This window comes from Oreochromis aureus, linkage group 19 (assembly GCF_013358895.1).
Source record: "Oreochromis aureus strain Israel breed Guangdong linkage group 19, ZZ_aureus, whole genome shotgun sequence".
NCBI classification, from domain to species: Eukaryota; Metazoa; Chordata; class Actinopteri; order Cichliformes; family Cichlidae; genus Oreochromis; species Oreochromis aureus.
The window spans coordinates 19,332,388-19,359,924 of NC_052960.1; the positions used below are offsets into that span (position 1 = coordinate 19,332,388).

Genomic DNA, 27,537 nt, shown 5'->3' on the forward strand with positions numbered 1-27,537 from the left:
TTTTAAACAGAAAAAAAAAAATCATTTATTTCAATATACATTGCATTTAAAACTATATAACAGTATTTGTTCAATATTTTACACAGCTCTCATCATGGAAATGTACTGGAGTTTTACAAAATAAGACCAAGCTCTGAAATAATATGATATCCCAACCTTTAATTACTGCATGATTCCATGTTTTTTTTTTTTAAACATAAAGATAATTATAGCTTCATACATTATTTTTGTTCTTTATAAAAGAAAAACCGCACCTTTCCAAAGTAAGTTCATATGTTTCTTTGATGAAAATAAAATTGATACAGCAGTATTTAGTGATTCTTAATATGTAAAGCCTGAGGAACTGCTTTAAGCCAGAGCAAAATGGATAGGATGTGATATTTCATAACAGGTGCTCAGTGGTCCATTTTGGCCACTTGAGAGCAATCAGATGTACAAACCAATATACTGTAGCTATGGAAGATACTGTGTATGCTGTCATTGCTGTGGAAGCAGATTTAAGAGCAGAGAGGAAGTCGAGAGTAAATGACGTCAGTCTGGGAACAAAAGTAATCTGGTCCTGACCGTCAGTATCACCAGAGGAACGGATGAATATAATTCAGTGTAAACACGTATCAGCAAAACATTGCTCTTCAGAAAGGGCCTGTAGATGCATTTCAAAAAGCAGAGTGATGTCTCTTAAATGTGCAGGCCCACTGCAATTAGTAGTCACAATATTGCACTATAACATTATGAGAAAGAGAAACCCAGCGGGTATCAACGGGTCTGTGTTCCTGTAGGCCGGCACCTGAAAAGGCCTCTGGTTCAAAGCAAATTATACACATTGTGGCGCTAATGAGGGCACTGAGTAATGAGAGGTCAACTCTCCACTAGGGGGCCTTCCAGACCTAACAGTGATGACTAAGAAATCCCTTTTATTCATCTCAGCGTGCAGGAGAGTCCCCGGAGAAAACTCAGTGTGCCGTGGTGCAACAGTAAAAGCAATGGGCACAGCCCATAACCGTGGAGAGGTGAATGGTCAGTCTTGTTGGAATTCAGACTCCATCTTACAAAGTGATACAGAGTTAGACATTCACTGCCATTAAAAGCATGAAGGAATCTTAATATAAAAGTCGTCCATCTTTCACTTTTGGTGGACTGGTGAAGGTTGCTTTTCAGTTCCAGTGCAGAGCAAATGTTTACTGAAGACATTTTAGTGTTTTTATTACCAGAATTACCGTTATTTACATGTTGATCACAACTTACATTCTTTTGATTAATCCAAGACTCGTGACAGTTCGGGCACAAACATAGGAAGCTCGCTAAAGCATTGGAAATATTTCACAAAGTCCTTCCATTTACACCCGAAGCTAAAAAAAGAAAAGGAAAAATAAGAAAGAAGAGGGAAAAAAGGAGGCCTGTTTTGATTTTGCTACAGAGGACTGCTGCACAATGCCAGTTTAATATCTGTTATTGCCTGCTTTTCCTCTTTCCTGTTTTTTTAAAAACATGTACAGGCATTTGTGCATCATTTGGGTGCAGAGAAACCCGCCGACACACCAGAAACTCTTAGAAATATTAAATCGGAATTCTGTGGCTTTTTGTCTGGAATTTCTGACGTCTCATCTTTGAATGGCCATGCTTAGCTGGTACAATTATGACCATTAGGGGTTACCCGAGCAGTGCTGCTTTTGCTTTGTACACAGCTTTCTGTCTGTTGCATATGTCCTTGTTGTGGCAGACTGTGCATTCCCATGGTTTTCTGAGGTCAGATGCCCGCCTTGTCACTGTAGAAGGGCGTGACATGGAACATGTAGCAGTGTGTGCAGACCCTGACAGGCTTCACCTGACCGTATCGAGGCAGCGGAGCAGAATGGGAAGAGCAGCGAGAGCAGAAGATCTGAAACGACACATCATGCAGTGTATCACTTACCATCCACATGATAACGCATGAATTATCAGTTTGATCGAGTTCATGTTAAACCGAACAGATCGTACCTTTCCGCAGCTTCTACAGTGATGTTTCCTGCGGATAACAGTGAACGGAGCCTTGCAGGCAATGCAGGAGTTGCAGGCTTCATCAGGGACCCAGTCAGGAGGGTCTGCACAGAGCCAAAGAGGAACAGTAAACACAAAGCAGAGCTGTCACCAGCTTAACGTTTGCTGAGAGAAGGAGAAAGGAACTGGCTGACATTTAAAAAAAAAAAAAAAATCTGTGTGGGTCTGTTTGTGGATTTGCTGACCTTCGAACTGGCCCTCACGGGCCTTGGCTGCCAATTCCGATGAGGAAATGGTCTCCTGACACAGAGCACAGTCCTCCAGTACTGCGCTGCGCATAACAGGCCCCGCTGGACACCATAAAAGAAGAAATGTGTGTTGTGTGACTGATTGTTATTTAGTTTAACAGCTCAGTTACAAACAACATAGTGCAGAATCGCTGTTAGAAAAGACCCTATAGTGTTTTCTAAGCTGTTTTCACATATGAACTTAATTAACTGTTAACATGAAACAGTAATGGGAGGATGAAGTGACTAGATAATTTGACTAACAGCATGCAATTTAAGATTGCACTGCTATGTCCATTACTGTGCAAGCTGTCGTTTTATTACATTTGTCATCAGCTTGTTTTGGGCCAAGCATCTGGTTCTGTTTTGATGTGGTTGTGTATTTTTCTTGTGATTTTTTAGCATATTTTTCCAATATGCCACAAACAAACAAAACGCCCCACTAAAACACAGTGTGTTCTAGGGAGCTGGCAGTGTAAAAAGACATGCCTGATGTGCACTTGCACCCCTGTCAGGTGCCATCTAGAAAATTTTGGGGCGACAGTGCAGGCCTAACAGCTTTATTTAAAGAAAACAGAACTCGAGGTAGACTTAACTCTACAGCTTTATATAATGAAATCAGGGCATATTCCTTACAAAGACCCAGCTACCACCATTTTTCGCCAGTTTCCAAGCATGCCATAAAGAGCTAAAGTGCTAGTAGCATTTGTTATTATTTATTTATGTTGCATCTAATTGAGACTTTTGATGCAAATTTGTTGCCACATTTGTTGCCACATTTGTTGCCACATTTGTTGCCACATTTGTTGCCACATTTGCAAAGTTGTTACAAATGTGGCAATGAGGATAAAGAGAATAGCAGTATTTGAACATGCTCTCCAGTGACTACATTTGAGGATTTTTGTTTTTCAGATGGGGGATTAAATCCCATTATAATGGGATTAAACTATTATTATTTATTTATTTTTAAACGAGCAGTTTTTCGTGATCAGAAATGTGTTCTGTTTTATGTTAAGCAGCTTTTTTTGCTCAGTTGGGGGTGGCGCACCTATCACTGTTAATTTAGAGTTCATTTTTTTCACATGGAGCCTCATTAGGGAAACATCAGGCTCATTAAGTAAGGTGGTAGGTATGGTGTGTTTTTTAAAGAGCTTTTCACTGAAAGCAGCTGCCTTTAGAAAACGATGCTATTCGAGTGAACAATTACCACTCTCTGCACATAATTAATGCAAGCATTCATTTTTACACTGTCACACGATCATTTAATCCATTGTTTTGATTAAAAGAAAATCATATTGTGGCCACTGGTTAAATCTTTATAAGAAAGTTTAATCTTTTGAGCAATATGACTAAATACTAGTTACTAGTTCTGCTGAATTGAAAAGGCTGTTTTGACTTCAGTCTGTAGTGTGTTAAAGAGAGAAAGCAAAATATTGTAACACTAAAAATATCTCATAATCAAAAAACACCTTTCTGACCTTTCTTCTGCTTATCATTGTCTCCTTCCTCGCACTTGGTTGCCATGACTTCAAAAAGAGTCTTGAGGATGCTGCGAAGGTCACTCGCATAGTTGGTCTGCAGCTGATCAGCAACACCTGCATCACACAGAAACACATAATGGAGATCAGGCCAAGCGAGAAAAAGAGGTGAGTAGAGAGCGAATCAAGAATGAGAGCTTTTATACCTGATATACAGACAAAGAGACGGTGGATGAGGTCGCTGCTGCTGTGGAAACGAGATCTGATCTTGCTTCTGGCCGCTGCTTTGGCATCTTGCACGGCCAGCTGGATCTCCTGCTGGTCCGGGTCTTCTGATGTCCCTGAGCTGGGAGTCAGACTGCTGACAGGACTAGAGGGAGCGGTGAGACACAGTGAAGGATCATCAATTAACATCTTTCCCCAAACGTCCATACATCATTTTCACAGTCAGTTTACATCAATAAAAGCAGATTTCCATATTTAAAGTGGACCAATTATCCTTTTCCTGATTTTCCTCTTATATATGCATACAAATTCACTATGTACGAGACATCCTGAGAGCCAAACGGTTCAGTTTGCTCTTAATGCTCTGCTTCTGTTTTCTTTTTCTATTCTTGAAAACTGCACAATGTAGATGAGAGTGGATACTCATAATATAGTCACTTCTGGTACACAGCTCTGACGGTAAAAACAGCAGCCCTACAAAGCCTCAGTTCAAACCTTCTGTTTGCAAGAGTCAGCCAATCAGAACAAAAGTGGAGTTGCCTTAAAGTGAGAGGAGCTAAAAAAGCTTGATTTAGACAGTAAATTAACTAATGGTCCAAAATAAAATAAATGAGGACCATCTTAGCCTTGCAAAGCTACTCTGGTGGAGTCCAGGAATAAAATCTGTGAAGCTCCACTTTAATACAAAGTGGAAATAAACGCACAATAGCGCTATTTACTCTGCCCAAATTAACAAATGCATCATTTTTTTAAAAATAGCCATTTAAGGTTTCTTTAGTTACTGTGAATGTGAGTAGGAAGTAAGGACAAACATGAGACAGACACACATTTGGATGAATGATTTGTTACCTGGGTGTATATGCACTGCTTGACAGACTACATGTGGTGACCGACACACTCTCACAGTCACTACCTGACACAGAGCTGAGTGGAGAGTTCTGAAAACTAAAAATAACCAAATACAGAAATTCATGTACATAAATAAAGAGTTAAACAAAACAAATGGATATAAATATTAAGAGAAAAGAAAGTGGAAAATTGTGATAAATTAAGGAAAACAAAACAAACTGGATATGTGTTAATGGAACATGGAGGAGTCCATGTTCGCCACATAAAATATTGTAAAATGAAACTGAAACACACCTGGAGCTTCTCCTGGTGTCCTCTTTGGTGTACCTCTTCATATCTTTATTTTCAGTATTTTCATTATCCATCTCCTTGTCCCTCTGTCGGCCTCCGCTAGCATGTCTTTTTTCAGTCCTCAGCTGGTGATTACATGGGGAGGCTCCATTTTTGACACTAGAGCTACAATCCTGAGTCTGGTGTCCCAGCCCAGGAGCCTCTTCCAGTGGCTCTGCAGAGCGGGAGGAAGGAGTGCTCAAATGGGCCACGTCGTCCTTATTGTTGTGTTCGTGAGGACGAGGAGGGAGCCGACAAGCAGAGGACTGGATGACAGCGCTGGAGGCAGGCGTCGTACAATGTTTGTCCAATCCCAGAGCGAGCCCTAAACCGAGTCCAGTAGTCTCTGTGGTGATGGCATCCTCGTGGCCATCCTCGCAGCTGCCACAGCAGACGCAAGAGTTGAGCAGGCAGTGAGTGGCCACCAGGGGGCCACAGGGCTCAATCTCAGAGGGAGTAGGCCGAGGTAGCAGCAGCTTGTCCACAGCCAGCTCTGTCAAGCTGGGTGAGTGAGGGTTGAAGATGACTGTAGCAGACAGCTTCATGCCTCCCATACGATGGGCGATGACTTCAGCTGTTTCAGACGCTGTCCCCTCTAAACCCATGTCCCACCCATTGGTGTAAGGCAGAGCTTCTGAACCAGGGACGTTAGTACAAGGGGGACACTTTGCAGTTGGGCAGTGTGTGTTCAGGTTGCGTGGCTGTGGACAAGGCTGCTCAGATGTTGTCTCAGAGAACCAGCCGTTCCTAACCGAGTCTGGCCTTGGTGCGGGCTTGCGCTGCACAGGACGAGCAGACTCTTTGGGAGGAGAGGTGACATAACAGCGAGGCTCTCTGGTGATGTGTTCTCCTGCTGCATCCAGGTCCTCCATGAAGAAGACCCTGTCTTCCTCCTCTGTACAAATGCCCGTCCTTCCTCGGCTCCCCAAGATTCTGCGTGGAGAGACCTCTGTGCTGGAAGCCCCACTGGAGCCTGCAGGCTGTCCTCTGTTGGGATCGTGGGCTGGAGATTGACCCTGGCTGGGAGGCGACAGCAGAGTCGACATCTCGTCTCCCACGCGATACACCATCATGTTGAGCTGCTCCAGTTCCTCCTCATCGTACTGCATGGAGCATGCCAGCTCAGCCTCCTCTGCCTCCTCACAGAGTAAACCCTGCTCCTGTTCCTCCTCTCCCCTCACAGTTTCCACCTCCTCCCAGCCTTTTTCCACTCCTGCCAACTCTTCCTCCTGACTGGGACAGACAAGCACAGCCAGTGGCGCCTCTTCTCCCTCACTCCCCCTTTTGGAGATTTCATTAGCAGGACTGCAGGACGAGTGATTCTCTTGGACTGGAGCTGGTACGCCGTTTGTGGCCAGTCCCTGGCTTGTGGACAACTCCCCTTCTTGAGAAATGCACAAGTTTCTCTCTAGCGTCATCAACTCCTCCTCAGTCAGGGTCTGGAGCAGGTCTCTGAAAAAAGCAGCACAGGATAGCTGGAGCATAGTGATAAACTGTGAAAAAATACATTTGTTGCCATGTTAGATATTCATGGCTTTTACCTTATTTTCTTCAGTAAAGTGCGAAAAGGCCTGAAGAGCTCAGACATATCCTCTGATTTTCGGTCTAGGTTAAGAGGTCCCTCTGGATACACAACCAGCCCACTAAAAACATGTTTAAAATTCTGTAAGAGGGTGCAAAGGAATGGAAACAAAGAGGGTGGTGAAAGGACACGCAACACTTACCACACAATGGCCAGTCTGGGAATTGTAAACATCAGTGCGGGTTCATAGTCATCAATCATGTCCTGTGTGAGATAGCCCAACTTTAGGGCCCTGAAATAAAAAAAAGTAGTCAAATTAACCACATCATCTCTGTGTGGTATTTCACAGAGGAGGATTATTTAGCAGAAAAATGTCTGTCTATAAATTCACCTCTCCACAGTCTCACAGAAGAGCACAATCACCTCCTGCTGTACATAGTATTCTTTGGGAGACTTCACAGGCACCATGGCTGACACATAGCTGCCAGTGGAAAAAAAAAACACAAAGTGGAATGTAATGACTTTTTGGCACACTTGCAGAAATATCATTAAGTGGACGATAAATCCAGATTAATCCAGTGCATACCATTGATAATAAAGTCTTGTCTCTATTTTTACCTGAGCTCAAACTCAGCAAAAAGGCTGTCAAAATGTCGCAATGCGTCCTTCATGCGGTCTGTGTACAAGTTCAGGTCTCGCAGGGCCTGGTCTCTGGTGATGTTGCGTACCTCCTCCAAGCTGCGAGTAAGATCCTTAGCTAGGGGTCTCATAGCTATGCTCTCTATCTCCCTGTTCATGATAATGGAGCCTGCAGCCAAACACTGGACAGCAACAAGCAGAGACAATATAATTATGCACAGAGAATTAAATTGTTTACGATGGCACACTTGGCATTCAAAAAACTCAGTGTGTGAAAAAAAAAATTAAATATCATTTTGTTTTGAGCCAGAGAAAGGTCATTTTTTTCCCAGATTGATCAAGTTGTGAATACACTACCTCGGCTCCAAACCACAGCTGCCCTGCCAAGTTGTCATGACGAATCTCCTCGGGGAACTTGACACAAAAATCTCTGTTGGCCCGGTCGAAGGGGATACATTCATCCATGATCTGACTGATGATGTTCAACACGTTGTCCTGCAGATGAACACGAGAGTGACAGAAAGCTAAATTGAACTAGTGGCAGAGAAAGACACGAGTGAGTGAAGGTCTGTTCTTGAAAAGCGTTTTTTTTGTTTTCTTTAACTAATCTTGGTCAATAATCCGTGATTAAACATCGGTCACCCTTTCAAGAAGGCCATTATAGTGCAGTGTCTGAGGACCATTGATTAGGACGTGAATGGGAACAACTTGACAAACACTTGAGACCATTATGGCCCTCACAGCTACATTTTCCTTCAATAAAAACATTGAACTAAAGCCCATAATTCCAGCAGTGAAAATGCACTGTCACATACAACAAGAGCTAATCAAGAGCTTATGTGCCGCTGGCATGTACAACAGCCATAACAATGACTTACAATGAGCCTTTCACTCAACCGCAGCTGCACTGTGCACTGTAATCTTGTCGGGCACAGCACTGCGTCTTTCTCTGCTCGCCCCGAGGAGAGAGATTAAAAAGCTTTGAGAGGGAGAGCTTAACCACTGATTCCTTTATGGCTGTGTTCTGCACATGTGTCTGGGGCCGGTCCAAGTGCCACCTCAACGTCTGCGAGCGCCTCCCAGCAGGGGACACTGGTGATAACCTTCACTTGTGTTTGTTTCCACGTATTCAGGAGTTGTGACTGCAGCGACACCCAACAATATGACACAAGACTAGCTTCCTTCCTCCTTTTTTTTTTAAAAGCCCATCTCACTCTCCTTATTGTCCTCATCTGGCCTCTTCTCTGCCTGTCTCTTATGTTTCTCCATCCATCTCAATCTTTGTCCATTTCAAAACGCACACGCGCTCGCACGCCTGTTCCAGCAGGCCACACTGTAAGAACAGCAGTGCCAACATAATGTGAGCAGCATGCCAGCAACCCCCGCAGAGGTCCATGAATAAGAGCTGATAGCTGCAGTGGCAGGTTCAAGCACAACATTTTGGCTTGAATGTACTTGCTTTCTATTCTTAGGGCCTCTGGGCTATGGGGTATCATGCTGCTTCAGTCATTCTCAAAAAAACCTTAATGCCTTTGAGAGAAGCCACTCTAAAAAGCCTCCTCTCTAAACGTATAAGTGCTTAGGAATGGCTGTTAAATATTTTCATTGAAAAAAAATCAGAGACTAATTAAAAATCAGCCTAATTGAGAATATAAGACAGAAGAAAAAAAAGGTGGCAGCATGGCAGAGGGAAGGATTGAGAGGAAAGAGAACAGTCGGGGATCAAGTGATGACCTTATTAGGTGGTTCTCCTTGTGCGCTATGCCAGTGGGGGGGAGGCTAAGGCACAACAGGTCACATGAAAACCTCCCCTACTACCTCTAGGTCTTTCAGCATGACGCAGCATAGCAGCCATCACTCATGCCCAACATCACCCGCTAATCTCCTCTCAGCCTTGACCTCGTGAAAACCTGCAACAATGCGCTGCACGAGCACATAAATAACCCACCATGAATTCACACCTTAAGATTCTTGTTCTGTGGCTCAGATTCAACCTGATTTATATTCAGAAGATTAAAATGAGACCAATAAACCAACTCTAATCCCAAAAGGAAATCACCTCAGGTTATAAAATGCCTCTTTCTAAAGAAGCCACTCCGGTAATGATTTACAGAGAGCCCACATGACACAGGGCTCTGTGTTATCAAAGCAAAGTTAACTGTGTCAACTGATGGCTTCCAAGCAAAGTCTACTTATCTCACTTATCAGCAAGACTGTTTCATGCAGTGTTTACTAAGGCAACAGTCATATCACCACGCCTGTGTCCGGAAAGGGATAATAGTGGCTGTCTTTATTTTTAGTTGAGAGGCCAAATCAAGTTAGTGTCAGGTAATCATGTCAGTTACATTAAAACAAACAAAGGAAATCAAAACCAAACCCAAACTGGGGGTTAATTTACCTAAATTCCAGATTTGCATATGGCCTATCTACATGCATTGCTTGTAATAAAAGACAGTGAAAGTTTTGCTTGTTATCTGCCAACCTGACAGGATCTGAACTGGTTGACCAGCAGGGTACATCTCTGAGGGTCCTTCCTGCCGTCAAGGCTGTCCAGCTCTGTGGCCACCTGGTTCAGCTCTTCATCGGCGTAATAGAACTGGGCCAAGAGCTGAGGGTCTGTCCTCTGCACAGAAACACAAAGCAGTTTCAGTAGTTAACAATCAAAGCAAGGCAATGTAAATGGAATAAGCTTATAAGTTTCAATTACTTTATGATTTGTATCTATCCTTTTATCACTGACTGTCATTTCTTCCCATCTGTCATCTATAGAGATTAGGGGTATTATTTCTATTCACTTCTGGTTTTAACTATTATGCCTCATTCAGCACATAAAGCCTATTCTCACAAATGCAAATAATATAATATAATTGGCCATCTTTAGGCATATTTGGGAATTCTGGATATTAAAACATAAGCACTGAATGGAAGACAGAAAGCATTTGAAATAATCCCGAGTTACACTGATCCCCCAGAGCTGTAGTTTCTGAATGTTACTCTGTCAGACAATTAAAAAAACCATGAAGTGTTCATGTAATATTTTAGTGAATGTCTTTCATTTAGTAAACATTATTAACTTAGCAGCAAAGCAAGCAGTTCAAAAAGGTTGAGCATCCTAACTGGTTCTGGACGGGGCACAAGGCACGAAGTCATCTGACCTAACCTTACATGTCATAAAAAGCACAGTGTTTACAGAAGAAATCACTGTACATGAAAGCAAACAACAAAACCTTTACTAGAAACAACAGGGACAAGGTAAAGCAAGGACTTGGAACAGCAAGATGATGCTACCGATGGCTTTTGTGATCATTCTTATCAAGATACATATACTCAAATTGGCTTTTGCCCTACATTAGATAGCATTCAGTGCACACTTTATGGTTATGTCTTAGTGTTAGCCTGGATTGGATTTAGACAGACACTCATATATCTTACCACAGGCCTTTTTCACAGCAACCCTCTCACATTAAACAGCAAGGAAACACAGGTGTTACTAATGACAGTGGCGAAGGTTCTGCTCAGGTTTAAATATGGAGCTTTAATTAATATGATTAGTAACACCTGTGTTACCTAACCTTTCATAACAAAATTGGTGCTGTTTAAAATGCTCTAATAATAAAACACAAGAAATCATCCAATAGCGGCCCTTGTGTTGTGTTTATCAGACATTTGTTACTAAAAAACAGAGAAAAACTGACGCTCTGCTCGCTTCACAAAACGCTACGGTTATACAACTGAAGCTAAACAAGATTTTTGGATGGATTTGTTGGGTCGGTGAATCACTCACACTCAGGGTTTGAAGGGGGAATTTCTAACAGCTGAGCAAAAAAACAAACAAAACAGATTTCTAGCCGAAAGATGATGTCACAATTCAAAATGGATTTCCTAATTATATTACTTTCATTACAGGGTGTAGATCATTATTCATCATTGTATGCTCTCCCTCTTGTTAACTGCATGCATTGAACCTTGTGTTTGGTTGATTATTACTGATTATTATTTCCCCTTAAACATGGCAACATTTAAGGGAATTAAGTGGAATAAGATTTATTACCAAGAAGCGTAGTTACAATAAGTGTGTTTATGTAAACGTACTTTGTACCCAGCTGTCAATTTAACGCTTCAAGGCATCTTTTCATTTCTTTGAGGTCATACAGGAACTAATCTCACACAAATAAAGGAGCAAAATAAAAAGACCACAACAGAGGGAGAAGTCATGCCAAAGCAATTAAGCACTAACGACATAGAGGACGTATAACAAACCAACATACTGCTGATCTTTAGGGACAAAAATAAAATCAGGTAAGTAGGGCGCTGTAAAGGCCAGCGTAACGCAGGTTGCTTTCCCATTCGCTGGGATTGATTTGTGAGAAATACAATAGAAATTCATATTTATTCATACGCACATTTCACACACATATGAGGACATAAATGACTAACCCTGCTATAATCTAAAAAAAAGGAGATAACAAAGGTTTATAAGCAATGCTGTGCAAAAGTCTTGAGCCACACCTTATTTCTTTAAGTTTGGTTAGGAAAATAAGAAATCTGAGTAGTGTTTTATTTAAACGTGCACTTAAAAGGGCATTCAAAGTTGTTCTTTCAAGTTTGGCCACATTTTCTGTCCTCTATCAAGATGATCCAACACTGCTTCAATAATGCTGAACTTGAGGCTCTGGGGAGTGTTTCATCCTGTGTGTGTATTTTCTTTTCCTATCCAGGAACAATTTTACTCCATTGGCAGTGCATTTGGGGTCATTGTCATATTAAATAATGAATCTGTTGCTTTCCAGATCGTACTGTATGGTGGATCAAATCTGACAATAACTTTTCTGCACTCATAATTTTAATTCTGATACAATCCCCAACACGACTGGCTGAAACCACCCAAATCATGACAGAGCCTCCATCGTGTTAGAAATGGCTACAGACACTCACTGTTGTACCCATCTCCTGATCTCCTCCATACATTTGACCCAGAAATTAACATTTTGGGTTCATCACTCCATAAGACACGTAACCACTGATTTTCACTCCAGTTATTGGGCCATGTATCCAGTCTTTGCTTAAAGACTTGACTTTCAGATACTGTTCAACAACCTTTCATAGTTTTCAGCCCTGTCACTTCTTTTTTGACCTCCACTTTGACTTTACCTAACCTTATCTCCACCTCCTCATTTTTTAAGCCCACACTGTGGCACACTTGATCCATGATATGTCATGTTTTCAGATAATATATCTTTGGGAATAACAATGTTGGTGCAAAAACTATTTCACGACCATCAAACTGTGTTGAAACTGTGAAAAAAACCCCGCTTTGAAATACCCTCAGAAAGTGTGGAAAACTAACTAAACTGCTTAAGGCCACTTTAAGAAATTACAAGAAATTTTGGCTCCTTGGAAGCAAAATACAAGGAAATGAGGAGTGGCGCAAGACTTTTCCACAGTACTGTGGTATAAAAGCTCCCTGGAAGAGCAGGTGTAATTAGAGAGCCTAGCGCTGGTGGATATCTCCTGCCATGTGCTCTTCATTGTAGCGAGAAACGCGCAACACAGCAAATCACTTCAAGGCTGAGTGCGAAGCACACACACACACACACACACACACACACACACACACACACACACACACACACACACACACACAGCCACAAGACACGAGGCAGAAAAAGATACGTTAAAAAAATGGAAACACAACAACTGTTCATCTATAATTGCAATTCAAACTTAACTGGATAATCTAGATACCAAATTTACATTTCAAGTGCGCACGAACACATATACACACATCCTGCGGAGGGCTTCTGTTAACCAAAAGGTTAATGGTTCTGAAAACGGCGACCACATACCGATGTGCATCATCACAAACCACACAGCCTCGGTGATGGCACAGGAGCTCAAAAGGCCAGCATGACTGTGCAGACTGGAAGCAGAGAGAGCTGCACCAGTAAACAGGCTCATTTGCCTGCCGTGCACTGACTGGAAGTGTTTTTTTATGACGTGAAAAACCAGAGAATACTGGTATTTATCGGAACCTCTCACAGGATCTTTTCCCTTAAGTTTGCAGTGTTTCCTGTTGCACGATGCTCTCCCCATGGAGGCGTGCTTCTCTCTCTCTCTCTGAATATGATACATGGTGCTGTTCCCTCACTCTCTCGCTCATTAATAATGAAACAAACAGCAAGAAGAAAACAGAGATATCTCCTACAGCTGGGTCGCATTATTACTGCGAGGTGGAAAAACTACTGTGAACATGCTGCTCTAGAAAGGTTATTAGCTGTAACCAAACACATCCTGGCAATCCTAATTAACACGCAGCGCACAATATAACAACATTTTGTTCATTTTTTTGTCAAGGTCAAACTTTTATTAGATGGCAATGCAACACAAGGAAGATAATGTGTCTTTCCCAGGTAAAGACCCATGCTAAGATGACGGGAGAACAGCAGCACTAAAGTGAAGCAGATCAGCATTTCAATTCCAGCTTAGGGCTCTTTCAGGGGAGATGTTTGTCATTGCCAATACGACACCCACTTTGTATCCAAACACAGCTTTTCAACTTGCTGCAAGTAAAATCAAAAATATCCCTGCACATTTTGTTCATGTGTGTGAATTTTTATGCAATGTTTCATATGCCGTGTTATGTTTACTGAATAAGATGGAAGCAGGGAGCAGAGAAGGCCATACAAACACACATAACTGAGTCTGAGCGTGTTTTTCTATCTCAACAAGGTTGCTTTACACGCTACTTACATAGACTATAAATGAATACACGATAAATCCAGAGTAATACTAAAAATAATTCATGAATGAAATTTTTTTCAGTGACTTCAATCTGTTTATGAGGATAAAAACACCCAAATTGTGAGAAACATGGTAGATTTATACAGGAAAAGTCAGATCACTGAGACTAAAGGCAGACTTCTGGGGAAAAAAGCCATGAATTTTTAGTAAAAGTCATAATTCTGAGATTATGAAGATTTTTTTAGCGGTCCAAGGTTGAGTGATCTCTTATTTCCTCAGTGGGCCTGCTGAGCCAGTTAAGCATTTTTTACAAGCACTCTTTAAATGACCGTTTGTTCAACTGACAAAATTCAAACAGTTTAGGAAAGAAGAGAAAATGAGCTTTACAGGAATAAGTTGTGTGTCACAGTAGCACAAAGTAATCACTGCAATCTGAACACTGACAGAAAACCCCCCCAGCTCCGCCTAGTTTTTACCACGTGAGCTTCACATTACCTTACTCCTCGACTATTTTGGGAGGGAGAGAAAATTCATATGGTTCATGAAAGATGAGATAAGTCCATCAGGTCTGTATGAAACTTGGGTGGTAAAGGGTTAAAGGGAATATCATCTGATACTGATGTTTAGCTAATAAATAAATGCTTCTGTCATTTCATGAGTGTATTTGCCATCACTGTAATGGAAAAAAAACATAACTAAGTGTCTCTGAATGTGTAGGCTAATGGTAAATGAACACAAATGAAATATTATTCATACAGGAATACACCCAAATGATCGCAAGATGAGGTATTTATCCTCTTTGTCTAAATTCGACCTCTGAACAGAGAGAAAAGCTGTGACATCAGCAGTCGGAAGACAGGCCAGTTTGACTGGACAACTGAACAACAATGAGCGAGCCTATGATACAAATGTCAATGACCAAACAGGAAACAGGAGTGGGGGACAGTGAAAGACCTTTTTCTAGTCCAGACACAACACTTCTCACAGTCTGCCATTTAGTTGGAGACTTTCTGAAGGATATAGGCCAACACTGAAGAAGGAAGAAAAGAAGTGTTTGAGACAGACACCATCCTATAGCCTCCTCCTGCTGCATTCCTCACACAAGAGGAAACATTCCTGCAGCATTGCATCATGGGGGATAAGTCAAAGGCAAGCAGTGTTCACGGCATGCTGATTTAGGTAAAGGCAGGAATGCGTGAGCTGTTTGGTCTACAGAACCATACAGCATTGAATAATAATTTAATAAGAGTTAGTACAAAGGTATAAAAGGACTGAATTTCATGCAGTGTAGAAGTCTGCATCAGCCCCCTTTTCTGACACTAGTATGAAAACCTTCAACACAGCTGCACCAGCTCAAGCGAATTTAAACTTAGTTGAGTTATAATGTGCTACGTGTGAACAGACACAACATTATCTGACTAATGCAGCCATTACAAAGACATACAGACTACAGCAGCCCATTTTCAAAACCTGAAAATCTTCTGCACCAAAACCTTTAATCTCATCTCATCCCCTTTAGCCTTTGACCTTTTAACGTTTTGTTTGTTGAGGTTGATTCTCTATTTGAAGCACTTGATAGCCACTTTATGTTCTTTTCATTAGTAATGAAATATAAGATGAGGTGTGATGGTTAGCACTCAGATTCAAATCCAGGCTGGGGCCTTTCTGTTTGAAGTAATCATGTTCTCTCTTGGGGTAACTCAGGCTTCATCCCACAACCCAATGACATACATGGCTTCGGTTAATTAGTGATTCTAACTTAGCTGTAGGTGTGATTTACTCCGCCTCTTGCCCCATGACAACTGGGATAGGTTCCAGGACCCCTGCGACCCTCAATTGGATAAGTGGAAGAAAATAAATGGGTGGCTGTGTTGACACTGTATTTAAAACTATAAGTGATCCCCTGGGTTTTCAAGACTTGTACTCATTGTTCCAACCAACAATACAACACCTGGTTTGCAATGCTCGCAGCTGAAACAAGTCTGTCTGAAGGCGTGCCAAACTAGGCGTGCCTAGACAGGCATTATGCAAATGTGGCACATGGTTATGTAGATAAGTCATGGAATAAAAGCTTGGACTCCAAACAAGGAGTTTCAGGCAGTAGGAGTGGACTTAGGACCTTACAAACATTTTAACTGCACATGCTGTATATTCTCACACACTCCAGGAGAGGCAAAACCCAAATTATTTTTTACATTAGTGCCCACTAGATAAAAAAAGACTCATAGCTACATTTACAAATAAAACCAGTGAAGTTTTTAATACTGTTTGCCCTAAAACTGCTGTGTCTGTATCCCTTTTACACTCAGTAGTTAAGTGGTATCGACTGGATAACAGAACAGATGTTCGTTAGAAACTGATGACATACTCACTGAAATAGCTTTACTGGCCTTTAAAAGTAAACCGATGACTTATTCACTAAAAAAGCTTTCCAGACCTTTGAAAGTAATAAAACACAGCTCAGTCCTCTGTCACAGATTCAGATCCACAGTCTCCAGTGGTAATATACTTTGTTACATGCGTCATGAGTCAATGATGTTACAGGCTCTTCTAAAAAAGTAAACAAAATTTTTAAAAAGGCAAGCTATCCATTGGAAACAAGCGCCTGCCTTCATCTGCCTACATAAAAAAACTTTGAAAGTTTAGAGAAAATGGTTAAAAGTTTTAAAATAACTGAAAGAGCCAAAAAAATAATTTCTTAAATCTCTCTTAAAATTTCCTTAAAATAGCAGAGTCATATCGTGGTATAAAAGTTGTAAACGTCTGGGGATTTGACTCCCGAACTCGTGAGTTGTGTTATCATCATTCACCACCAATGACAGCTCTACCTTGCGTGAGGAAATGATTCAGCAGATATGGCTCTTGTCCCCTGTGGCGTGCCACTCTCCTGTTATAGTCCTGCTGTCACTTGTCCTGGGTGCCCTCTGTCTGGGATGACTCTAAATCTCCATCCACTGCGGTCAGAAACTCATCATTTTAGGTGACCAAGATCCCAAGATTTCATCCAGAGTGACAATTAGAGTAAAAACCCAACAATCGCATCATTTCACAATGACTCAGTCGAATTTCTGCTGTTTTTTTTGTTTTTTTGTTCAACGTTAACATCAATAACATGCGGTGCCGGGGTGACTCTCATTGAAACGTGCTACTGAAAGTTCCCTGCCACTGTGTGATCAGCATTTTGATCATCTCAGCCAGCTCTTTCCTTGAGCTGCTGATTTCATTCCTATTCAGACTGTGCAGATGATGACGGTTGTCAGGCTAATGCTTCATGAGCATCCATAGCATCGGTGCATGCACACTGAGCCCACTTAAGGGACTTATGAGAAACCTTGCTGTGCCCTCCATACTCTATTCCAGGCTCAATTTGCTGCCTTCTGGCTTCCTTACAACGATCAGAGGCAAATATTGTAGGGGGAAACCAGTTCACTCTGCTTCTTTCAGTCAGCTGGCAGACTGGCAAAAAAAAAGAAAAAAGAGAAAAAAAAGAAAGCAGCCGAGAACAGTTCATCACCTTATTTATTATTCAGGACTCAGCATAAAAGCCATGGCAAGAGCAAGCCAATCTTTTTGGTAGAAAACAAGGAAACTTCTGCAACCATTATTTATATGAGGTTTGGCAGAATAAAAAGTATAATCTTTCTAACAATGCTGTGTTATGCTGATTTACTTCCAGTTATGTTGAGTCATTCCCTTCGTGTTCAGCTCGCGTCAGGAGTTTCCTTTCTACCTCAGAGTTATTGATAGTCAGCTTTCATCCATAAATACCACATTTTAAGATATTTAATACATAAATCTTTAACTGTGTTCATGTCTGAGGAGTATTTCTGCACAAACCAGCTGAAAGTTGATCTGGGTCCACAGCACGCTACCAACTTAACTGAGTGCACTGACTCAGTATTATCAAAGTGCTCAACCCATCTGGGCTGATGACATAATCTATGAGCCCGTCTGCTCTCTGAGGGATGGATTAATCTGGTGTTGTACTACAGCAATGACCCAAGCATGTGCCCAGCACATGGTCCGAGCAGGCAAAGCGAACACACAAGGGCACGGAGGATTTAGGTGGCCCTGGGGCGTGTCCAGTATCCCACCCCCCCGATGGTCATGTGGTGACACATGGGGACACCCCTCGAGTTCTTATGCAAGAAATAATCTGCTTATACAATCCGGTAATGTTTGCTGGATCAAGGCTACAGAAGGGAACGCTTTTTTAGATTTGATAAAATCACAACTTTTTTTTTCATGTATCGCTCAGTGTCCCAATCAGATGAAAGCATTCGTGAAGATGCTCACACCCTTTTCTTACTCTGCGATGACCAAACTTTAAGAATTTTCCTGATTTAGATGAATCAACACATAAGTCCGGTAACGCACTTCCTTCCTGTAGTTTTGTCACACACTTCTAAGTCAATCGAGCTAATTCTGTCCACATACTGACTCTTGTTATCACTGAATGAGAATGAGTATTGTCCAGGATGTCACACAATGACAGCCCGGGATATCTACAGTGCTTGTGTGGGCAAACACACACCTCTGTTTGGCGTCGGTGGAGATTAAAGCTGCGGTTACGCCTGACGCATCGGTTGTTGCGCACAACAATTATGACATCAACGCAGCGTTGTAACCTTTTATACTTGAGCTTGACTTACAACTGTCTACCTCTAAATGACAGACGTCACTGCTGAGAAAAGTATATGCTACATGGCTGTAATAGTAACAGAAGAGGTGATATAAAGGAACTATGTCATTCAAGCACAGCGACAATTATCGGTTTATCTACAGTTTTCTGTAGACAGTCGCACATTTTCCTTTTGGTTGAGCAATCCCAGCACAGCTTCTGTGACAATTGGGAATCCAATTGATAGTCTGTAAATATGCTTTTAAAGGAAGACCAGTACATAGACTCATGCCTCCACGTCAACCAGTTTGCATGCATGCCACCCACGCCACGTGACGCAGGTTACAAAATTAAGAAACACACAACCACCTGACACTGGGTCATCAGCAATAATGACTACTTTTTATGCCACCATGAGCAAAGGTAACAACTGCAAGCGTAAACTAAGCTTACATTTATGCCAGTCATCATGCTTGTGCACATGGCATTATACCTGAAAGCCCACTCCTGATACCTCAACCTCACTGCAAAACAGCAAAATGCATACCCCAAAGAAAGTGGAAAACTGCTAAAAAAAACAAACTTTTATTGAACACAGGCTGTTTTGTTAGTCATTAACTGCATTAACTTAAAGCCTTCCTTTAGCAACCAGAAGTAAATTAGGCCTTGAAACATTGCAAAGTTTTCTTCAGTTTTCTAGTGTTGATAAAGAACAGCATTATTTCTGACTGCAACCAAGTCACTGGCCATTCTCCTTCCCTCATTTCTCTCTGGAACACTGGAACCCGATGCTTCCATAAGTTAGGGTTAAGGTTAGTTAGAAACCCCTCTGTCTGTGCAAAGGAAGTGTCGGGACAACCTGTGTATTATCAGGAAAATACTGCACTGCGGGATTTAGTACTAGATGCTTCTATATGGATGGTAACAAATAAACACAGGTAACTGGTTTGTCAGTGGTTCACCCTGCAGCAAGATAATGACCCAAAACATTAGAGGAAGAGGACAAGGCAGGCTTCAGATGATGGAAAACCAGCAGTCTCCAGACTGAATCCCCATTTAGGTGAACTCGATAAAAGGGCGAAGCAAAGCAAACTAAAAGAACAGTAGGTTTTGTGCTGAAACATCCAATGTGTTATTTCTAGTGGTTTAAAATTTAGGATAACATAAGATATATTTTATTTATCCCATCATTGTTACATTCATGCATTACAGCTGCCAAACTACTAATCTGTATCTTTCCAATCCTTCAAAAACAGTTTTACCTATTACAGAGCATTACTGTGTCTAGAAGAAATTATAGTTTTTCATATTGTTTCCCTTATTGTCACTATTATATTTATGTGCTCTCTCTTTTTATTTTAACTTAACAATACCAGTTTGTGGGATCTTTTCAAAAAATAGCTCTTGCTATTGAGACCTTGAGTACAGGAATATTGATTTTATTTATTAACGCCCCTTCATCACATAAAAGCCACAGAAAAAACGACACAAACTGATAATCTGATAACTTACTTAACAGTTAAGCAAAGAGTGTGTAAAGTGTGAATGTTCTTAGTTATAACACTCAGTAAGAAAAACCCCTACAGTGTTGATAAAAAGCTGCATTATTCTCAATTAAAGCCAAATCCAAAATCTAACCTAGAAATACAGGCCTACTATTCTCCTTTCCTTCTGCCACTCACATCCTCTGCTGGGAAGACAAAGGCCAAATCATGAGGGGTGGCACTTCATTTTACAGGTAATTCCAAGAACAATTATAATACAGACAAAGGTGATCGTGATGTTTTTCATCAATGATAATGAAGAGAGCAATTTAAAAGGTACCAATGCCAATAAAAACAGGGTGCAGAAAAGTGTACATCCCCCTCAGTCAGGACTGAGACTTGCTGATTCTCTGTGCTACTTCAAAATCTCACCGTTTTCCACGGCTACTTTCCTTCAATCATCGTGCCCTCACACCTCTTACAGTGGGCTCTGCTTACAGTCCTGCAATGAATTTAAAAAGGCTTTCAATTGCCTGGCCTGCCTGAATCTGCACTAGGGTCAGCTCTCTAAATCCCAGCAGCTGACACCAAATCAATTACCACGTGGCTGTTGGGTAAGCAGAATAGGATGTCCACAAGGAACTCCAGAAACTGGGCTAAATATGAAACCACAGTGACCACTGCTCACCAGTTTGCTGGCACACCGAGTCTGCGGCAAATATGCAGAACTGGCTGTGCAAAGACTAAGCCCAGAAACTAGCACAGCGAGGGCATGGAGCAATTATTACAGAATAAATAAGCAGCTATGGTTCCCTCTGATAAGAATATATAAGAAGTGTAATAAAATTTTAAATCTTGGAGGCATGTTGACAAGAAAACGAAACCAAATGAATTAAAGCTACAAACAAGGATTATGTAAATACTTTACGTGTAATTACATATTTGTTACAAAAGACAGAATAAAGATTAAAATTGAAAACTTAAACAAGAAGCACAGTTGTAAAAATGCACACTCTTGACCAGCATAAACTCAAAGATATATACTACTATCAATATTTGCATTGTACATAAACATTGCAATGAAAATCATCATATCACAGACCATAAGCTGACATCTTCAAATGACATAAACCCAATGTTTTATTTAAAACCGAAGCAATAATCAGAATTAATATTTATCTAATCATCTGAAAATGTATCAGATTTTTTTTTGTCTATTAATCGTTTCAACTCTTCTTCCTAGAAGCCATTTAATAATTCAATAAATGTATTAGTAACAACTGTATTCATGGGAATGAAAACTTGTGTTAGGTTTTGGTCTTTTAAAAAGCCAGAATGTGAAGCGTCACAAGTCTGATGACTGTGCCTTTTCCCACCTTCTAAACAGATGCGTCTGTTAGTTTGTGTGTCATCGCCACCTCTTCATACATGAACATTTCTTTTCAAATCAAATTCAAATGATGCATTTCAAGAAGGGCCCACACGGCCGGCAACAAAGAGAGAACAAAGGGAAAGCAAAACTCTGTTTCTTTGTCGAAACCGTCAGCTGTCAGCGCGCCTGGCTGTCTTTCTGATGGTGTAAATAAACTTTTTCAGAGTATCTCATATGATGGTTTGACACTGATTTATGAGCATGATAAATACTTGCCTGCCTTGACGTGTTTCATTTACATGTTAATAATTTTACAGCATTGTTCTTTATATAAAAAAACGCATCGTTTCGAGAGATTTGATCTCATGCAAGCTTTGTTTACTGTTATATAAAATTCCCTCTGAGTTTTTATGTAGGAATGTTGACTCAAATAAACATTTGCAGCTTTCCTCAGCCCAACAACAAATACCTGCTGAAAATGAATTTTTATAGGTTAGCTTCTTTAACCTTTCTCCCATTAGTTTTGGCCATAGTTCAGATCTAATGTGTGCATGATGGAATAAATGCAAAACGACATTGCTGACTCTATCTTTATATGTCTGTGTACTTATCTTTAATTTGTGGTTTTAGTCAAACTGTTACATTTTTTAAAGTGTTGTACAAATGAAATTATTACTGTTAGTATTGTGATTATTACTGCTGTTGTTAAATAACACTAGTAGTTATTAGAAATATGATGTAATTAATAAAAATCTGCCAAGAGGAAACCTCATTGGCTGATGTTTGATGTGTTGCGAGCTAAAATCCAATCTGTTTCCATGCTAAAGATTAAGCAGCAGCACACTATAAACAAAAGTTATCACCTGCTTCGTTCAGATAGAGAGGAGTGCAGTATGAGCTATCTACACATTAAAATGTCCTGTGGGGAAAGGGGCAAAATTAGTAGCGTGCTGCAGAATGGGGTGCGTGCACTGGACTCGGTGCGACCTGTGAGCCCCGTCACACTGACAGATGAGGTGGTGTGAAGCTGAAGGTCAGCTCCTGAATGCCTGATGGAATAACAGCACAGAGAGGAACACAGGCTACAGAGGAAATGCCCAGGTTTAGCCGCCTGTCTTTTGTAATCAGTCACTGTGCAACTTGATGAGCGAGAGGTGAGGAAACACTAGCCAACATTGGTCTTGGCTTTGTTTTCTGCAATGTGCAATGTAGCACACTCTTATTAATCCATCTCCAAGCTTATCTTTTTGATCTACAACTCTTCTCCACACTAAATATAACCTGAGTTACAAAACACACCAGGTAGGAGAGCTCTTTATAGATATTTGGGTTGCCTAACTAGCTGCATAAAACCAGCTCAACCAGTTTTAGGATCTACAAAGTATGTAAAAAGCCTAACCTGTCAATAGTGCAGTATTATGTCCTTCCAACCCATGCGTACTTCTCAGCAGGGCATCCATCTTTACACATTCATCTTGTCCAGGAACTAATGCTTTGAGTTTGACGAAGAAGGGATTGTGTGGCAGGGGCAAAAAAAGTCCTGCTCTGTGTGACTTATCTTAGAGGTACAGAGCAGCTATGGAAATATCAATAGCTCTGCTTCAGTCAAAGGAACAAGCTGATTCAACACTTTTCTATCTCCAGGAGAGCATAGTTCAGTGATAAACCACTTACTGTTGATGGAAATGACAATGCAATGTGGTGTTTGACAATAAATGCCAAAATATGGGGGATGGAAACAGATTTTAATTAGTACAGAGATATTTTCTCTTAGAACAAATTAAACAACTATTGGCTAGCTTAGTGCCTCTTCAGCACCATGTGCCAAAGTCATCTGAACTCTCTTTTTTTATTACTGTTGCCTTTCATGCTGATCGGCACAACTGTAGAAGCTTTTAGCGCCTCTCCCCACTCCTTTGAGGCAGAACTGGTCATTTAAATCCCACAGATTTATGTGTAATTCTTTTCAATCCTACCATAGCTGTGATTTGGCAGAAAAGGCACTGATGCAATAGCTCAGCACTTTAGAGGCAGTAGTCGTTTACGAATGTAACAATACTCTGGTGAACCCCAACACTTTGGCCTGACCCCAGCAACGGATCACCGAAATGCTGCGACAGCAAATACAGTTTGACTCAGGAATAGGGAATGACGCAGGTGTGTTTATGTGGTCAAGAACAGGTGGACAAAGTGTAATCAGAGGCCTTTTATCTAAGCCTTGTGTGACATTACTGTTGCAAAAGCTCTTATTATAATTACCCAATGATGATGTGATTCAGCAGTTTTCTATTATCAAGAACAGCTGACTTATACTCTACTTATGCTCCCAAAGAGAAATACGTGTTGCCAAACCTTTTAAAGGTTTCGAATTCAAAACGGATTTTTCATGTACTAAACACTTTTTTTTTATTGCCAATGTGTGAATGAACTGTAGAAACTCCCTTCCTCCAAGCCAAAAAAATCCCTTTACATCAAACATGAATTGATTAAGTTTTATTTATTTTCAGCGATGCCCAGGAAACCCTGTCCCCAGCCACCTCCTCAGTTCTTCTAGGGGGACACTGAAGTGCTTCTAAAACAGCCAAGAGATGTATAATCTCCAACATGTCTGTGCTCTGCCCCTGGACCCCCTCTTTATGGGACCGGAGCAACTCACTTAGGAGGTGCCCAGAACGCATCTCAAGCCATAGGTTAGCTAGGAAAATAGATTGACCCTTAAATCGACAGCTCAGCTCGCTCTTTACCATAACAGGCTGGCACTGCTCCATCTGTTAATCTCCCGATCTGCTCTCATCTCGCTCATTAACAATATGCCAAGATACTAAAATTCCTCTACTTGGAGGAGCGGGGAAACTTGCACCCAACTCAGAGTGGGCACTTCAACATTTGAGTGATTGCCACACCCACTCTATTGAGCCATAGGCCGTAGCCAAGCTCAGATCTAAAGAGCAACACTGCTAGCAATACTGACTTAAAAATTAAGTATCGCTAACCACTAAAATCAACAACAACAACAAAAAATACACAAAAATTGAATTAAACTGAAATGCTGAGCTGAACTATGTTGCTCTGCTCACATTGTTGCTAGCCAATCGAATCATAATGTAGGGCAAGTCCACAACAGTCCCAGTTTCTCATACGGCCTCTTGGGAAAATTAATTGCCCACCCATGGTCTATGGGCAGCTAGTTTGGCTCAAGCTCGGTTAGCTTGCCTTGTGAGTGATCAGAACTGCTTAGCTATGCAGCATATCTTGTAATCACCACTGTTTCATCCGATGATTTCTTGAGTGTGGAGTTCAAACATACAGTGACCTATCAGCTGACTTACCTCTTATCACAGGTATCACAATAACAAGGGTTTTTCTGAACGTTATCATCGAGGAACTTTCAGGAAAGCAGGAGCATGCCAAGAAATAACAGTTACCTCCACCAGTCAACAGCTTGTTTAAGAAGCTTAATAATCTTTAAAGACTTACAATGTACAGCAGCTATGACACAGGTTTATCCTTTTAAGTGCAAGCCTTAAGTCAATATACTGACACAAACACAGTGTTATGTTACGAATGAAAGGGTGGAGCAATTTTCTGGACATTGAAAAGTTAAGTTTAAAGTTAACAAGAATTTTCAACCCAGAGAAATGTTCACGTTCACTCATCCTAAAAGGTGCTGCAGTTGGCATATACTGAACTGTTCATTTAACAAGGCAACCAAGCCTTTAATACTTCCTCTGCTGTGTCAGGCATGTTTCCACACTTTGAGCTTGATTTAAGGAATCACAGCACATCCATTACTAGCGCACCCAAAAAGTGACGATTTTGCTGACAAATGTGTTTCCCGAGCAGGATTTGATTGTTTTGCCTTTTTTCAGACTGTATTCACAAATGGTATACAGAGCTGAGACAATCAATATTTTAAATAAACTGCATGAGAAAAATAGCTGGTAAGTATTTTGGTGGTCTTTAAGGCTTAGATGCCACAAAACAATGTTTTCCTAAAGTCCACCCTATCAATTGTAACAAAGTGTCTTTGTCCTGCCTGATATAAATAAAATATATTTTGACTTTGAACTGATACCACAACAAAACCACGTTAATATGTCACCTTCTACTTTACAAAAGGTTTGGATCTCGGAAAACGTCAACCAGAATAAAACATTCAGGTAAACTGTGCCATGTTTTATTTGTTCTTTGTTTGGAATAAACACATACTTTAATTTTAATCATGTTTTTTTTTATTTTTTTTTATTTTTTAAAAAGGTGCTATTTTCTAGCATGTGTATGCACCAAATGATAAACCCGTTTATTAAAAAATATCCAGCAGAATCAATAATGAAAACAAATAGTTCTTAAGGAAATTAAAAACATCAGCTTTTGTTATAAAATATATTCTACTTTTAAAATATTTCCTCTTATGTGGTAACGACATGATAATGACACTACTATTACAAGCAAAACGATTATTTTTTCAGCTCTGATGTGGTGTTGTCATTGTTATTAATCAGTGATTTATTAAGGTATTTCAAACCTTTAAAATAACAAGACAGAATCACATGAACACTAATGTCAGCTGAAGACAGATGTACGTAAATCAGTATTAATCAGCCCAAATTGGCAGACTGTAGCATTGTTAGTCCTGACTGCAGCTTCAAAACAAAAGCATCAACAACAACAAAGGGGATAGCTGCTGATTAATACAGTGTAACATCAGGAACACGGGCTAACGTTAGCAGATGTGCTGACAGTCTATGAAATGATCAGGCTAGCGAGCTCCAAAGCTATGCATAAAAAATGACTGACTGCAGGGGCTGACACAACAACTTACCTTGGGCTTATACAGCCACTTTCGAAAGCGGTTCATCGTTACCTCGCCACCTTCCTTTGTCACCAACCCCTCCTCTCTTCTCCTGTACCTGTGTGTCTGACACTATCGGCGGCTGGCTGGCGGCTAAGCTAGCTAGCGCTGCTTGGGTCCAAATAGGAGGAAAAAAGACAATGTACGGCAAGTTGTCCTGAACGTTACACCGAGGCTCTGAAGGCGCACAAAGGAGGTATTGGGAAATAACTACTTATTTCCATTTTCCCTGAAGCCCGAGATTAGCAACCTGTCCCTCCACCTGCCCAGTCACTTTCCAAGTCCCCGACGATACAGACAACTGGAGCACCGAAGGCTCCGCTGTTCTCTGCCCCTCTAACGTTACTCGATGACAGTCACGTTGACAACATTCACCTCCCACTTTCCCAGGAAGTGGTGCGTTCAAGTGCTCCTCCAAAAAATAGCTTTCTCTCTCCAAAAGGGTCATTAACGATGTATACTGTACAATCATTCCACCCTGGAAAAAGAAACCAGTTCAAAGAAATCATTACAAGCCACAACATTACCATTTTAAGCTTATGATGAGTGAATCTAAACTTCTAACCATGATTATAATGTCTATGGACGTTTTAAGAGTCTCTTAGTTCTTCACACACTGCAGCTGCCTTTTGGTTTAGTTTTTGGTTGGATAAATACAGCATAATATGTCATCATTTGTAATTCATCCCCGGTTGAATTAACCTCATTTTGAGACTAGGTAAGGGCCATATTATTTTTATTGTTCTAATATGTAAACCCTTCAAATTTAAAGATGGTGTACTTTCTTTATCCTCATGTAATAAAACATAAGCAACAGATAAGAAAAGTTTACTAATGACAGTTGTTTTCTGTTACCTAAGTAACAAATTTGAATTTACTACATTACAATAATTTAAGAATCTAGAGGAAGTGTGTCAAACTGACCCGCCATATATTCCAGTTGTGTTACTTATTCACATTTTCCAAGAAAATCCTCTGCTGCTCCTGGTGGAAAATTTAAAAAAAATTAAAAGTCATTTGATGTCAAATGACATCAAAAAGATGTAAAACTTTTTTTTTTTTGCTTAAAAAAACCTATCATCATCATCTGCAATCTTTAAATTGTAACAGTACATTCAATAAATCTCAAAAAACTGATTTGTTTAACATTTTATTTAACA

The 27,537-nt window shown here is 40.7% G+C and overlaps 1 protein-coding gene across 2 annotated transcripts; it reads right to left on the reverse strand.

Annotated features, from left to right (window-relative positions):
- zfyve28 (zinc finger, FYVE domain containing 28) lies at positions 1-26,740 on the reverse strand. 2 transcript variants are annotated; one of them, XM_031758289.2, is made up of 14 exons: positions 26,348-26,740; positions 9,790-9,930; positions 7,665-7,802; positions 7,287-7,489; positions 7,060-7,149; positions 6,871-6,960; positions 6,688-6,789; positions 5,111-6,598; positions 4,817-4,912; positions 3,949-4,112; positions 3,743-3,859; positions 2,223-2,327; positions 1,978-2,081; positions 1-1,879 (listed from the first exon to the last, which is right to left on the reverse strand). In XM_031758289.2, exons 1-14 carry the CDS (start codon positions 26,381-26,383, stop codon positions 1,748-1,750), a joined length of 3,006 nt encoding a protein of 1,001 aa, XP_031614149.2. In that variant the 5' UTR covers positions 26,384-26,740; the 3' UTR covers positions 1-1,747. The 2 variants fall into 2 exon arrangements, with proteins under 2 accessions (XP_031614149.2, XP_031614152.2); XM_031758292.2 differs by lacking the exon at positions 26,348-26,740 and adding an exon at positions 10,740-10,814.
- Positions 26,741-27,537: the final 797 nt, after the last annotated feature.